The sequence below is a fragment of the Rana temporaria genome, chromosome 2, assembly GCF_905171775.1.
Source record: "Rana temporaria chromosome 2, aRanTem1.1, whole genome shotgun sequence".
Lineage (NCBI taxonomy): Eukaryota > Metazoa > Chordata > Amphibia > Anura > Ranidae > Rana > Rana temporaria.
This window is the reverse complement of record NC_053490.1, coordinates 40,524,415-40,540,156: the sequence shown is the minus strand read 5'-3', so window position 1 is coordinate 40,540,156 and position 15,742 is coordinate 40,524,415. Positions and strand designations below refer to the sequence as shown.

Here is a 15,742-nt window from a genome sequence, read left to right as displayed (position 1 = left end):
CGCTGTTACCGCTTCGTTTCCTGCTGACTCCTAAGGGATACTTTCGAGGGATTGTGGATTTGGTGCTGGGATTTCTTATTATCAACTTGCATGTTTCTTCATTGCCCCCTGTTTAAGCCCCGTACACACGATCGGACCTTTATCCGTCCAAAATCACATCGGAATTCCGACGGAATTCCATCGGAGTAAAAGAGAACACGTTCTCTATGTAAACTTCGATGGAATTCATCAGAATTTCCGATGGGGCATACACACGGTCGGAATTTCCGATGGAAAAAGTCAGTCGGACTTTTTTCATCGGAAATTCCGATCGTGTTTTACAGTATTGTGTTGTGTTAAAGCTGAATTCCAGGATTGTCTATTTTTGCATAATTACCGTATTTATCGGCGTATACCGCGCACTTTTTTGCCCTGAAAATCAGGGCAAAATTGTGGGTGCGGGATATACGCCGATAACCGCTTTCCTGTGCCGAGTTTTAATACTGCGCCGGCATATACCGAGCGCAGTACACTCGTGTATAGTCGGGCAGTCTCGGCTCCTCTCGCGCTCACGTCCTGGACGTGAGTGCGAGAGTAGCCGAACCTGCCCGACTATACACGAGTGTACTGCGCCGGCATATACCGAGCGCAGTAAACTCGTGTATAGTCGGGCAGTCTCGGCTCCTCTCGCGCTCATATACAGGACGTACAGGACGTGAGCGCGAGAGTAGCCGAGCCTGCCCGAAGATACACGAGTGTACTGCGCTCGGTATATGCCGGTGCAGTATTCAAACTCGGCGCGGGAAACGAGCGGGGAGGACGCCGCAGAAGGACGCCGGACCCGACGAAGAGGACACCCGAAGCCGCAGACGGACGCCGGACCCGACGAGGCCGCCGATGGACGCCGCGCAAGACACCAAAACTGTAAGTACTAAAATGTTTTTTTACAGGAATGTCGGGTCCACTTTAGGGGTGCGCGCTATACGCCGGGGTGCGCAATACCCCGATAAATACGGTAATTATGTCGGTTAAGCTTGGACTGATGTAACTATACATGTTCCATAGCTGTAAGATCCCAGTGGAAGCTGGAAACCAATGTAGTAGGCACGGAGTGACTGCTCTGCTGCTAAGTCTGATTGGCACGGACCAATGTAACTTTGTAAAAAAAAAAAAAGCCTGAAACATGGAAAGCTCATGCTCTTCTGCTGCCCATGCTGCCAATCTCTGCAACGGTGAAGAGGAAGCACTGGCTAAATATCCTGCAAGATTTGACACTTCTACTGGGGTCCACCAGTTATGGCACATGCATAGTAACATTGGTCCAAACCGCACCAATGCACTGTAAAGCAGGGGTGCCCAACCAGTGGCCCGGGGCCACATGTGGCCTGCGGAGCCCTCTGATAAGGCCCGCGGCCTCCTGCTCTAGGATGGCGGATCCCAGCCTAGATTTCCCCCATCCCAGAGCATCAGTTTTGTGAATGAAGCCAGTGGTGGAGCAAGCAAGTGGCTGCAGAGTAGAGCTGCATAAGTCGATGCTTCCTGTATAAGACCAGCTCCTGTCATAGGCGGAGTGATACCAAATGCACTCTGCCTGGGACAGCAACAGCCGGTGATACCTGAATAGAAGACTGTTATTAAAAGTAAGCTTATTTGGCGAAAAATTGATGGGCACACTGGCTGCGTTTGATGGGCACAGTGGTGGCAATTGATGGGCACAGTGAGGCTGCAATTGATGATTTTTTTTTTTTCGTTTGTTTGCGCCCCCCCGCCCAAAAAAAAAAAAAACAATTTGAGCACCAGCAGCCACTGACTAAAACCACAGTGTATATATGGGCATATCCAGGGGCAGACTGACCATTCAGGCACTCGGGCACTGCCCAAGGGCCCCATGCCACTAGGGGGCCGCATCAGGGTTGCCAGCCTCAGTAAAACCAAGGACGGTTTGTAAAAATCTGTGTTTTTTTACACCTGTCCCTGAAATGTCCCTTACCGACATCCTTTTGGTCTAAAAATCCCAAGATTATAGCTGCCCCGTCTCTCTCCAGTATCTTTTCAGTGTGTGAATGTGTATTCTGTGTGTATGTATACTGTATATGTGTGTGTGTATACTGTGTATGTATACTGTGTGTGTGTGTGTGTATACTGTGTATGTATACTGTATGTGTGTGTATACTGTGTATGTATACTGTATGTGTGTGTATACTGTATGTGTGTGTGTATACTGTGTATGTATACTGTATGTGTATGTATACTGTATATGTGTGTATACTGTGTATGTATACTGTGTATGTGTGTGTATTCTGTGTATGTATACTGTGTGTGTGTGTATACTGTGTATGTATACTGCGTGTGTGTATACTGTGTATGTATACTGTATGTGTGTGTATACTGTGTATGTATACTGTATGTGTGTGTATACTGTGTATGTATACTGTATGTGTGTGTATATACTGTGTATGTATACTGCATGTGTGTATGTGTACTGTATGTGTGTGTGTACACTGTGTATGTATACTGTATGTGTGTATGTATACTGTATGTGTGTGTGTGTATACTGTGTATGTATACTGTATGTGTGTGTGTATACTGTGTATGTATACTGTATGTGTGTGTGTGTGTATACTGTGTATGTATACTGTATGTGTGTATACTGTGTATGTATACTGTATGTTTGTGTGTGTATACTGTGTATGTATACTGTATGTGTGTACACTGTGTGGCCCCATAATCTATTGCCCGGGGGCCCCATAATCTCCTATTGCCCAGGGGGCCCCATGAGTTGTCAGTCCGCCCCTGGGCATATCTGTTCTGCAGTGATTACTGGGCTGCTTTCAAACTTATACTCTGGTGCATAGCAGTGCAGCTGCGGGTTACCTTCACATAGACTTCTGTTACTACCTGCGGATTTGGTGCACTTTCAGAAAGTGCACCACAACTGCAGGATATAATAGACGTCTATGACAAAGTGCCACTAACCCGCAGGAAAGCCACAGGTGCTGCATCCATGGTGTGGGTAAACCACAACACATCAGTGTAAAAGAAGCCTTAGGCCCCTTTCACACGATGGGTCTGACCCATTTGGACCCTCCATTCACCTCTATGGATCTGCAGATGTAAACAGACTTGTTTCTGATTACACCTGTCTACCTCCAATCTGATCTGCTAAAAAAAAAACAGAAGGTGATCCATCCCCTTCCATCTGGAAGGATCGGTGGCCCCATAGAGTAGAGCGGGCCGTGTCTGCTCTGCATATGCAGAGCGGACACGGACCTGTCACCGGCCCGCTCCGCTCATTGTGGCCCGCGATCAGTTTCCAAGTCGCTTAAGTGGCACTCGCTCTTCAAAAGTTTGGGCACCCCTGATGTAAAGAAATCCATAAACTAGGGAAACTCAAGCTCTTCTGATGCCCATGCTGCCAATCTCTGCAAAAGTAAAGAGGAACCTAAAGATCCCACAGAGTGTGACACTTCCACAGGGATCGGCCATGTATGGCACATACATGTAGCGCCCTGCTCCCGTTGAACAGGCGCTGCTGTAAATTTAGAGGGGGTCTGAGTCGTTATTTGGCTCAGACAACTGTGATTATGGGAAATTTAGCCTCTGTTCCAGCCAGGGCTGTGCTGGGAGTTCCCACCATTGTTTGCCTAGGGGTGTCGTTACCACTCCAGGCCAAGGGTGGCAGCAGCAAAGTCAGGGTGTATTGGGTGTCCCCCCTCAGCAGCGAATCACTTGGGAGTGGTCATCCCACTGTGCATGCTGGTTAGGGGTACTTAAGGGACTCCTGAATACTGATTTCGGGACCACGTTGGTCCGGGGTTGCGGTTTCGCTTGGTAGGCCCAGTAGTCAGACTGGGTCTGCATTTGCAAGGTGATCCTGTGCTGTCTGTCCTGCGAGAGGAAACCACTTGATGAAGGAAGCCGGGGGAGGACCTATCCTGGAAAAGACCATGCAAGAGGCTGGTACCTTGGGAGAAGGCCTGGAAACTTCATCGAAGGATGCGCCATACTCTGAGAGGCTTGATGGTGGTCACCTGTCAGATCTAAGCTCTACAAAGTTAATCTAGAGCAGTGTTTCTCAATTCCAGTCCTCAGGCCCCCCCAACAGGTCAGGTTTTCAGGATTTCCCTCAGATGAAAAGGCTGTGGTGATTACTAAGGCAGTGAAACTGATCAAATCACCTGTGCAAAATAATGGAAATCCTGAAAACCTGACCTGTTGGGGGGGCCTGAGGACTGGAATTGAGAAACACTGATCTAGAGAGATCCGGGTGCTGAATCCTGTGGCAGGGGATTCTGGACCAAAAGTGTCTCCTTATAAAGGAAGGTCTGTGGTAGAGACTGTACTTTATTCCGTGTGTCATTCCGGCTGCTAGGCCAGTGAGAGGGACCTATCCGGGTGAGCAATACCCACTCTGGCTAGAGTGGCGACAAAACTGTTTGCTGGAAGCAGGAGTGTTTCCTATTTGTGACTATACACCCGAACCTACTTACCTACCCTTCCACCCCTCCAACTTCTTTTCTACTAAGTTCTACAAATAAATCCTAGAAAAAGAAGCGTATCATGTGGACATTGGAATTCTTCAAACTCTCTTTATCACCCTGGACAGCGAGAAGATAGAGGTAACATGCCACCCAAAAATACTCAGCAGCTCCTTCGGGGGGTAGTGCTACATACATATTTTTATTGGACCAAGCTGGACCAATGAAACAATGTAAAAAAAGCCATAAACAGGGAATACTCATACTCTTCTGTTGCCAATGCCTCTGATCTCTGCAGAATTGAAGAGGAACGGCGGGCTAAAGATCCTGCAGAATTCGACCCTTCTGGGAATGTTGATTTCTTGGTCCTCTGCCAAGCACTGTGGTTCCTCCAATGGGCCTCTAGTCTACATCACTACAAGACAAAGAGGGTTTTTTTGAAAACTGACAATATTTATTGATTTTGCAAATTTTCCAACAGGAAAAGACCAACAAAATACAGAAAAACAAAAAAAAAATACAAAAATAAAATAGAAATAAAAAGCACTCTTTGTAATAAGTGGTAGGCATTAGGTGAGCCAATCCAGGTACAATGTAGAATGAAATAGAAGACAGGGCCGATGTATAGAAAACAAATATGCATTAAGCCGAGGGATGCTCGGAACCGGGCGACAAAGAGGATTTTAACCATTCTATCCAAAAAGGACACAAAAAAGTTTTGGCTTTATGTATACTTTGAGAAAAATGTTCTATACATATGTTTTTTTACTAATACAAAAAAAGGGAGTCGTGCTAAATTGTGCAAAGTAATTGATAGACACCTAAGTGACGTGAACACAATCCTAATTAAAAAATAGGTTCAATTTCTTCAAAAAATAGTCCAGAGCAAAAACTCAGAATGAATAATTGAAAAAGGAGTGAAAGGTGAACACAGTCCAATGCAAAGTAAGCAGGAGTCCCAAGTGTGCAAAACGAATCCACATACGTTGTGATTACTGACGAACAGGAGACCTCCACCCACGAGAAACACTGACCCTTACCAGAATATAAGATCTCAATGAGATCATAAACAGCAATCCCGTGAACAAGTCCCTGTTGAGACGAAACGTCGGGAGGCGGCGCTCTGACGTTACCGCGTTGTACGTGTGAGGACCCGGAAGACACGGGCACGCGCTCCAAACAAGGCCGGCAGCTGTTATTTTATTCCCCTTTTTTTACATGATTGCTGTAAGTGCACAATCTGTTTTTTACTTATTAAATACCAAACGTTTTTACACTATGAGCTCTCCCTGATTCCTTTTCATATTCTGGAGTTCCTATACCTGGTGATCATTTGGGGGATTAACTCATTGCTCATTCTAAATACCACTGGATGGATGCTTGAACTCGTTCCTGCTGTGGATATTGGAGGTCTTTTCAGTTTTGCTGTTTATGATCTCATTGAGATCTTATATTCTGGTAAGGGTCAGTGTTTCTCGTGGGTGGAGGTCTCCTATTCGTCAGTAATCACAACGTATGTGGATTCGTTTTGCACACTTGAGACTCACTGCTCTCCTGCTTACTTTGCATTGAACTGTGTTCACCTTTCACTCCTTTTTCAATTATTCATTTTGAGTTTTTGCTCTGGACTATTTTTTGATGCACTGAACCTATTTTTTAATTAGGATTGTGTTCACGTCAATTAGGTGTCTATCAATTACTTTGCACAATTTAGCGCAACTCCCTTTTTTTGTATTTGCATGTTTGATGTTGTATGACATCTTTGAGACGCAGCTTTTATATATGTGTTTTCATTTTGGTATGCGCAATATTTTTTTTACTGTATGTGTATTTAGCTATTTGAATAGAGAGCCCAAAATGTTTTTTTTTTAACAAAGTTCCTTTTCTTACGTCTTTTCTTCTCGTTTTTTTTTTAATTTAACAGTTTTCCTGGCTTTCTCTCAACGCCTGGCTGTTTTGGAAAACTTTCACGCTGTACTACAGTAGCCCGCAGTACTATTACTTGCACCAGATGCTGGGGGTAAGCAGTCACAGATGAATTTTTCTTTTTGGGGAAGACTTGTGACATGTATTTGGACTCGCTTCATGCTTATTCTGATAGACGTGTGCTATGATCCTTCCGCAGTGGAAAAGCTGACAGGCTAAGAACAAAAGCTGTCGTTTGCTTAGCTGCGGCAGCCTCTGGCAGGCTATGAATGAAGTGACAGATTGGCCGGCCTCCTTACTGGAGCTGTTCTGAAGTCAGCCTGTGGAATGAGGAAGCCCTGGGGTTTCAATTAGTCTCTGGGCAGGTAGGACGGATGTATAGTCCACTTAGGGCCAACTTAAAAAAGGCCGGCGTGTTTACACTTCATCTCCGCACACTCTGTGCCCAATCATTAAAAAAAAAAAAACAGAGTTTTGTAAAAAGAGAAGCCGGTCATTTAACCCCAACAATTTGAATAATAAAAAAAATAGAGTCATATCGAGCGTCTATGACAATTATGGGGGATCATTTTTGACACCTTGATATTTTAAAAGACAAACTGTTTTTCAGTAATAATCATTGGGGCCTCATACACACATCTGTAAAAAACACACTTACAAGTGTTTTTTTTTATTTACAGATCTGAACGCAGCTGCATTGTTTTCAATGGAGACATTGACACATGAGCGTAAGCATGCACTGCGCTTGGATCCGTAACGCAAAAGCCAAATATCTGCATCGGAGGACATATGTATACATGTATGCCAGATGGAAGTATTGGAAGAAAAAAAAGAAAACAGATTTAAATACCATATTTATCGGCGTATAACGCGCACCCCAATTTCAGAGGGAAGTTTCAGGAAAAAAACATTTTTTTAAATTTTGTGGTCAATGGGGTAGATTCAGTTAGATTTGCGCATTGCGGTAAATGACGTCGCAAGGACATCATTTGCTTCAAAGTGAACGTGAATGGCGTCCAGCGCCATTCACGATTCACTTACGCAAACAACGTAAATTTCAAATTTCGTGACGCGGGAACGAAGGGTATACGTAGCATTGGCAGCCTTACGCAAAAACCGACGTACGCAAACGACGTAAACTGCGTACGTAGGGCTCGCATAGGGTTGTGAATCGGCGTTAGTATGCAATTTGCATACTATATGCTGACCACAACGGGAACGCCACCTAGCGGCCTGCGTAAGAATGCAGCCTAAGATATGACGGCATAAGGAGGCTTATGCCAGTCATTTCTTAGGCTGCAGTCGGCGTAACGAGGTTCCTAAAACAGGAGCATTCGTAACGCCGGCGCAAGTAAGCAATTGCGCTGCGTAACTATGGTTACGCAGACGCAATTGCTCTTTGAATCTACCCCAGTGTGCCTAAATGCAGCCTATGTGCCCCAGCTCCAGCCTAAATGCAGCCTATGTGCCCCAGCTCCAGCCTAAATGCAGCCTATGTGCCCCAGCTCCAGCCTAAATGCAGCCTATGTGCCTCAGCTCCAGCCTAAATACAGCCTATGTGTGCCCAGCTCCAGCCTAAATACAGCCTATGTGTGCCCAGCTCCAGCCTAAATGCAGCCTATGTGCCCCAGCTCCAGCCTAAATGCAGCCTATGTGCCCAGCTCCAGCCTAAATGCAGCCTATGTGCCCAGCTCCAGTCTATGTGCCCCTAAGTTTTATTTGCCTAGATGCAGCCTATGTGCCCATTTGCAGCCTCACCTCTTCTCGTGGAGTGAGGGAATCACGAGCCGTCATCTCCTGTTCATCCTGTTCATTCGGCGGCAGTCACATACACAGTCCCGCCTCCGCCATCGGCATTGGACCAGCTCCTGTGATTGATGGAACACTGATCCAATGCCGGTGGCAGAAGCGGGACTGTGTGTGTGACGTTAGAGCCGAGTATACAGGAGAGAGGGCTTGTGGATTCCAGCGGCGCTCGGCTGCACTCGGCAGAGCTTGTCCCCCTTCCTCCCCTCCGAGCCCAAGGTATACAATCGGCGTATAGCGCGCACCCGTGATTTTCCCCCTATTTTGAGGGGAAAAAAGTGTGCGGTATACGCCGATAACTACGGTAAGTATTTACTGAATATTACACAGGAGCTTCTATGCTAGAAAAAAAACATGCGTAATACCTAAAATAATGATATTTGCCAGGAAAGACGGTGAAAATTGTAGTGCCCAATTACATTGGTGGTAAGTTTGGTACCCCTTTACAGTGGTGATCAGTGTAGTGCCCTCTTACTTTGACATTCAATGTAGTGCTTCCTTACACTGGTAGTTAGTGGAGAAAGTACAAACTATTATTGATGGTCAGAGGAGAAGTTCTCATTTACAATTGTGGTCAGTGAAGATGTGCCCCTTTATATTGGCGTCAGTTGAAAAGTGCCTCTTCATTACAATGGTGGTTAGTGGAGAACAGAGAAGGTCCAAACCATAATTAATGGTCAGTGAAGAAGTACTTCCTTACATCGGTGGTCAGTGGAGCTGTGCCCCTTTATATTGGCGGGCAGTTGAAAAGCGCCCTCTTAGGCCGCGTCCACGCGGTCGTTCCAAACCGATGAGAATGGTCCGATGGGCCATTTCCATCGGTTCACCGCTGAAGTGGCCTGATGGTCTGATGTGCGTACACACCATCGTTCCAAAAACTGATCGGGTCAGAACGCGATGACGTCAAACACACAACGTGCTGAATAAAACGAAGTTCAATGCGTCGACTTGATTCTGAGAATGCGCAGGTTTTGAACCGATGCTTTCTGTACTAACCATTGGTTTGGACCGATCGGGCAGTGGGCCATCGGTTCGATTTTGAAGCATGTTTTAAAATTTTGGACCGAAGGAAAACAGACCGATGGGCTATACACGCGGTTGGTTTGGGCCGATGAAACTGAACCTCGGTCCATTCTCATTGGTTTTGTCCGACCGCGTGTACGCGGCCTTACTTAGGCTGTCAATTCTACCCCCTGTGTGGGTCGGATTTGGTGCTCACCCTTGTTACTTGTTTTAAATAAATAATTACAAATGATTGAGCCAGAAAAGTGCCCTCTTACATTGTCCGTCAGGGAAAAAATGTCCCTTTACATTGTTAATCTGTGTATTGTACCCATACCTAGGTGGTCAAGGGAAAAGTGCTTCTTTAAATTGGTGGTCAGTGGGAAAATTTTCTCTTACGTTGATGGTAAATGGAAAAAGTGCTCCCATACATTGGTGGTCACTGGAAAGTGACTCCTTACATTGGCAGTCAGTGTAGTGCCCCATAAGTGTCCCCTACATTGGAGATTAGTGCAGTGCCCCTTACGTTGGTAGTCAGTGTAGTTTTATTACATTAGTATTCAGTTGAGAAGTGCTCTCCCTCATTGGTGGTTAGTTTAATACCCCTTTACAATGGTGATCAGTGTAGTGCCCTCTTTCTTCAATGCAGTGCTCTCTTAAATTGGTAGTCAGTGAAGAAAGGTCAAACTATTATTGATGGTCAGCAGAGAAATTCTCCCTCACAATCATGGTCAGTGAAGATGTGCCCCTTTATATTGGTGGTCAGTTAAAAAGTGCCTCCTTACATTGGTGGTTAGTGAAGAAGGGAGAAGGTCTAAACCAGGGGTATCCAAACTTTACAAACAAAGGGCCACTTTATTGCCCTTCTGACTTTAGGAGGGCCAGATTGGGACCAGCAAGGGAAGAAAAAGTCATGGGCCCGGCATCAGTGAGAACATACATGGCCTCAGGGTTGGTGGTCAATAGGAAGAGGAGTATTCCCCCTATTAGTAGGAGGAATAGTATCCCATCATTGGTATCAGTGGATAATATAGTGCCCCATTGTTGGTGTCAATGGGAGGAATAGTGCCTCATGTCATTGGAAGAAATTGTGCCCCAAGGGCCGGATAAAGGCTAGCAAAGGGCCACATCTGGCCCTCGGGCCGCAGTTTGGAGACCTCTGGTCTAAACCATAATTTATGGTCAGTAAAGACCAGTAAAGACCCTGGCCCAGATTCAGGTATGACTTGCGCGGGAGCAAGTGTGATTTGCGCCGCGCAAGTACGGATTTGCTCCCAGGCAAATTTGTGGGTGACCCAGAAAGCAAGCTAAGCCTGAAATGTGCTATTTTTGCACGGAGGCAGTTTCTCTGCCCCGGCGCAATTAAGGGGCAATTTTGCTCAGGGAGCAACTTGCGCTCTCATGGTTTTCCCTCAGCAAATATGCAAATGAGGAACTGCCACTGATTCATAAACTTGCGCGTGTGAGGAGCATTTTGCTCCCAAAGCGCGCAAGCTGTTTGGCCGGGGCAAATTTTCACTTTATAAAAGCAGGGGCAAGTTAGCAACATATGGCCACAGGTCAGCTGGAGAGCAACTACAGCACTCCTCACCGTGCGTAGGGACTACAAACAAAAACAAAAAACTTTGAGCATAAACTAAATATAGAAAAGCTCATAATCTGAGCAAAAAAAAAATATCCCCCAAAAAAAAAAAATATAAGCATAATCAAAATAAATAGAAAAAGCTCATTATATGAGCAGCAAGGGATAGGTAAAAAATACAAAAAATAAAAGGAAAATAATTTTATTTTTTTTGGACATCCTTGTGCCAAGGGTGCCCCGGCTCTGGCTCCTCAGTCTGCGTGGTTGAGCCTGTGGTGGGGATGGAGCCTGGGCTGAGGATGGAGCATGGGGTGGGGATGGAGCATGGGGTGGGGATGGAGGGGGGGAGGAGCATCAACCCCTACTTCCTCACTCCTGGCAGGTGGTGCCTGCATGCCCTCCATGGCGTTGGCCAGGCGGGTGAGCACGCTGTTGGTTTGGGCCAACATCCGCAGCTGCCGGGTGGTATTGGTCCTCTGCTGCCACCTGGTTAATCTCTCCTCCTCCCGCACAGCAGCAGTGTTGGCCTCCACCGCACCTGCCAACCTGCTCACCTCCGCTGTTAGCAAAGCGATGGCGCCCTGCTGCTCGACCATGCAGGTGACCATAGCTCCACAGTTGGCACTGACTTCCTCCAAGCTCTCAGTATCTCGTATCCCCCGGTCAGCATGCAGGGTGAGGGCCTGCTGCAGAGAGGAGGAGGAGGATGCCAGGCTGTCCGCCACCCGCCTCAAGTCTCCCACCATGTCCCCTATATGGCGGGTCTGCCGGGCCTGCTCCTCCTGCAGACCTTCACGGAGGCTGGAGGGTACACCCCTCGTTTTACATAGAGCCTTCCTTGGAGGAGAGGCTGGGGCACGAACTGAGGGAGAAGAAGGGGAGTGGGCCACACTGGAGGGTGGGACACTGGAGGGGGGGACACTGGAGGGGCTTGCCCTGGAGGGGGATGACGTTATGGTCGGGGGGGTGGTGGGTCGGTCAGGGATGGTGGGATCCTCCTGGAGGTACACAGATTCATCCAGGTTGAGGATAATGGACTCCTCCACCACTTCCTCCTCCCTAGATGGACTATGGGCGATATCCTTCTCCACCAACATGCCCAGGATCTGCAGGGGGCCTGACTGGACCCCATGATGTTCTGGGGATGGCGTGGGTCGCCCTACAGCCGACGATGGCCCAGCCTCATCATCAACATCTGTGGATGACACAAAAAAAATATGTTGCTGGAGCAACACACTTATCATATGTTCCCTTCTACCCCCTCCCATGATACACAGCGAATATGAGAAATAAAAACTTTTTACATCTTCCCTTCTACCCCCTCATATGTTCCCTTCTACCCCCTCCCATGATACACAGCGAATATGAGAAATAAAAACTTGTTACATGTTCCCTTCTACCCCCTCATATGTTCCCTTCTACCCCCTCCCATGATACACAGCAAATATGAGAAATAAAAACTTTTTACATCTTCCCTTATACCCCCTCATATGTTCCCTTCTACCCCCTCCCATGATACACAGCAAATATGAGAAATAAAAACTTTTTACATCTTCCCTTCTACCCCCTCATATGTTCACTTCTACCCCCTCCCATGATACACAGCAAATATGAAAACAAAAAACTTGTTACATGTTCCCTTCTACCCCCTCATATGTTCCCTTCTACCCCCTCCCATGATACACAGCAAATATGAGAAATAAAAACTTTTTACATCTTCCCTTATACCCCCTCATATGTTCCCTTCTATCCCCTCCCATGATACACAGCAAATATGAGAAACAAAAACTTGTTACATGTTCCCTTCTACCCCTCCCATGATACACAGCAAATATGAAAAAAAAAACTTACCAGTCCCCAAGTCCCCAACAGTGGAGTCATAGCCTGGGACTCCCTCCACCTGCTCCAGCGCTAAACTCTGTGCGATAACCTCCTCCTCTGGATTTAATCGTAAAGAGCAGGCTGGTCCTCCTCCCGTGCCCCTGCTATGCTTTCTGATTAGGACAATTTTGTCCCTGACTCGACGACGCATGTCAGTAAAATTTTTTGGATGTCCTCCCAGGACCTCTCCTCAATGCCCAGGGCATTTATGTCCAATGTAATAGCCTCATATATTGCCCTCCTTTGGGCTACGGTGGTATTCTTCCGCTCTGAACCAAAAAGAACGGCAGTATGGCGCGTCAGTGCCGCAAGCAGTATATCCATCTCAGCGGAGAGAAAATTTGCTTTTTTTTTTTTTTCTTATCAGGAGGTGCCATCTCAGAAAAAAGGGCAAAATTACCTTGCTCAGGGGGGGGTGGAACAAGCAGGATGTAACTTTGCACAGGACCTGCGCAGGTCTGCCCCTATTTATTTGCTCAGTGCAAGCAGCTAGGCAGAATTTGCCCTGAAAATAGGCGCAAACCACTGCTGAGTGGAAAAAAGATCATTTGCATAGGGCACACCCACTTTCACTTGCGCTGCCTTAGGCCCTGATTTTTGCCTTACAAAGGAGCAAGTTAGCAGACAAAAGGAATCCTGAATCAGGTGGCAATCTTTCCAATTTGCCCCAGCGCAGAGCAAATCAGCTGCTCTTCACATGTGCAACTAATGGGCAAATCTACCTGAATCTGGGCCCCTGACATCGGTGGTTGATTGAGCTGTGCCCCTTTCTATTGGCAGTCAGTTAAAACATGCCTTATTACACTGGTGGTCAGTATATTGTACCATTACATATGTGGTCAGTGGAAACATTCTTCCCTAAATTGGTAGTCTGCGGAAAAATGTTCTCTTACATTGATAGTCAGTGGAAAAGTGCTCCCCTAGAGTGCTTTCACACTATGCCGCCCCGAGCATCGGTAGTAAAATAGCGGTAAAGCGCCGCTATTTTTACCGTCGGATTTGCGGCGCATTTCGGCTGCTAGTGGTGCGATTTTAAACCCTGCTAGTGGCCGAGAAAGGGTTAAATCAGCCTGCAATGCGCCGCTACATCGGCGTATTAGCGCCGGTACGGCGGTGCTGCCCATTGATTTTAATGGGCAGGAGCGCATTAGGAGCGGTGAGTTCACCACTCCTAATGCACTCCAAGGAAGCTGCTGACAGGACTTTTTCTGCCAGCGCACCGCTCCAGTGTGAAAGCCCTCAGGCTTTCACACTGGAGTGAATAGAGCAGCTGTTTAAGGGCAGAATGCGGACGCTATTTTTAACGCTATAGCGCCTGCAAAACACCCTCAGTGTGAAAGGGGTCTAACATTGTTGGTTAGTGGGGAAATGTCCCCTTATATTGGTGGTCAATGTAGTGCCCTCTTACATTGGTGGTCAGTGGCAAATGCCACTTTATATTGGTAGTCAGTGTAGAGGTGCCCTTTTACATTGGGGATCAGTGAAAAAGTGTCCCCATACATTGGTGGTCAATGTAGTGCCCATTACATTAGTAGTCAGTGGAAAATGCCCCCTTACGTTGGGGATCAGTGAAGAAGTGTCCCCTTACATTTGTGGCCAGTGGATAAAAGTCTTGTTATATTGATTATCAGTGGTGAAATGTTTTTTTACCTTGGTGGTCAGTGGAGATGCATTCTTAATACTGGTGGTCAGTGCTGTCCCATTAGTGGGCGCCTTTCTCCCTAGGCTGTGGCTCTTAAAGAGGAAGTAAACCCTCTCTTAAGAAAAATACCTGCAAGACAAAGGCATAATGAGCTAGTATGCACAGCATACTAGCTCATTATGAATCACTTACCTGAGAACAAAGCCCCCGCAGTGGTCCCCAGACACCTCCTTCGTTGCCGCCATGATACCCAGAGTGACTTCCGGGTATCACTGCTCCGGCGCTGTGACTGGCTGGAGCAGCGATGACGTTGGTAGCGGCACGCTCAGTGCGCCTGCGCGCCGTTGTCTGACGCATGCGCCATAGACATCTGTGCCGTCTTTCTTGGAAATTTGTTGCACCTACAGGTAAGCCTTAATCTAGGCTAACCTATAGGTCAAAGGGGTCTGTAAGGGTTTACAACCACTTTAACTGTAAAACTTTAAACCCCCTTTTTTTTTTTACTCCTGGAATGTATTTAAGGTTTTAAGAAAAGATATTGCCCTGTAAGTAAGGCGTACAAAGGCAGCACATTTTTCGTATAAGGGAACATTACATTTCTTCCTGTGTCCAGATTTTGTTTACAGCAGCCTTGTGTTTAGACCATGATGTCAGGCTCGCGGTATAATCATTAAATCCAGGATACGAGGCTGGCTGGTGGCCAGTGTAGCCCCAAGAGACTAAAGTGAGTCAAGCTATTATCTGACACTCACCTAACATCAATAGCAGCTGTTCAGCTATCGGACTGACATTGGTAAAATGCTGTTATGTTAAGTTGGAGCATCTGTTATCAATTTCTTTGTTTTTTTGTAATATATCTTAGTACTGGGTTCATACATATGGGTGCTTCACGTCATGCATCTGTGTGATGTTTCATAACTCTCGACTGTTCCCTATTCAACTGTCCCTCTTGGCAACCAAATCCCTGTGTTCCTCTTTCCTCCTTAGACGTCCTTCTTTTTAGCCTGCTCTATGGAAATGTACTATTTAAAGCCCATCTCTGGGGAAAACTTAAAATCTTCCCCACATATACCTTCCACTCATTTCTTTTTTTTTCGTACTTGTCTTCTTAAGTACTTGTACAAAGTTTGCCATCTACTCAATATTTCTCCTTGGCTCCGTTTCAGGGACCAGGTAATCCAGCATTTCAGATGAGTATGTACTGGCCGGTTCCTACCAGTCCCCTAACAGTGATGTCATCACTGCAGGCAAGGCTGTCTTTAAAGCGGTGGTTCACCCTCCATAGCAACATTTTAGCATAAAATTAGGCATAGTAGCGCGAGCTACAGTATGCCTGTCTTGATTTTTTTAGCCCGGTACTCACAGTGCAATCGTACATTGAAGATTCCGACTCCCCGCGGGGAATGGGCGTTCCTATCCAGACGGCGGATGATTGACGGCCGGCTC

The 15,742-nt window shown here is 46.6% G+C and overlaps 1 protein-coding gene across 5 annotated transcripts in view; it reads left to right on the top strand.

Annotated features, from left to right (window-relative positions):
- NOX4 (NADPH oxidase 4) overlaps positions 1 to 15,742 on the top strand; it is a 333,977-nt gene that overhangs the window by 546 nt on the left and 317,689 nt on the right. For 4 of the 5 annotated variants that reach the window (XM_040340122.1, XM_040340120.1, XM_040340119.1 and 1 more), the window contains exon 2: positions 6,382 to 6,477. In XM_040340122.1, the coding sequence (XP_040196056.1) occupies positions 6,382 to 6,477 (96 nt within the window). Of the gene's footprint in view, positions 1 to 6,381; positions 6,478 to 15,742 lie in introns of those variants that run through there. The other variant, XM_040340123.1, reaches the window with a different exon arrangement.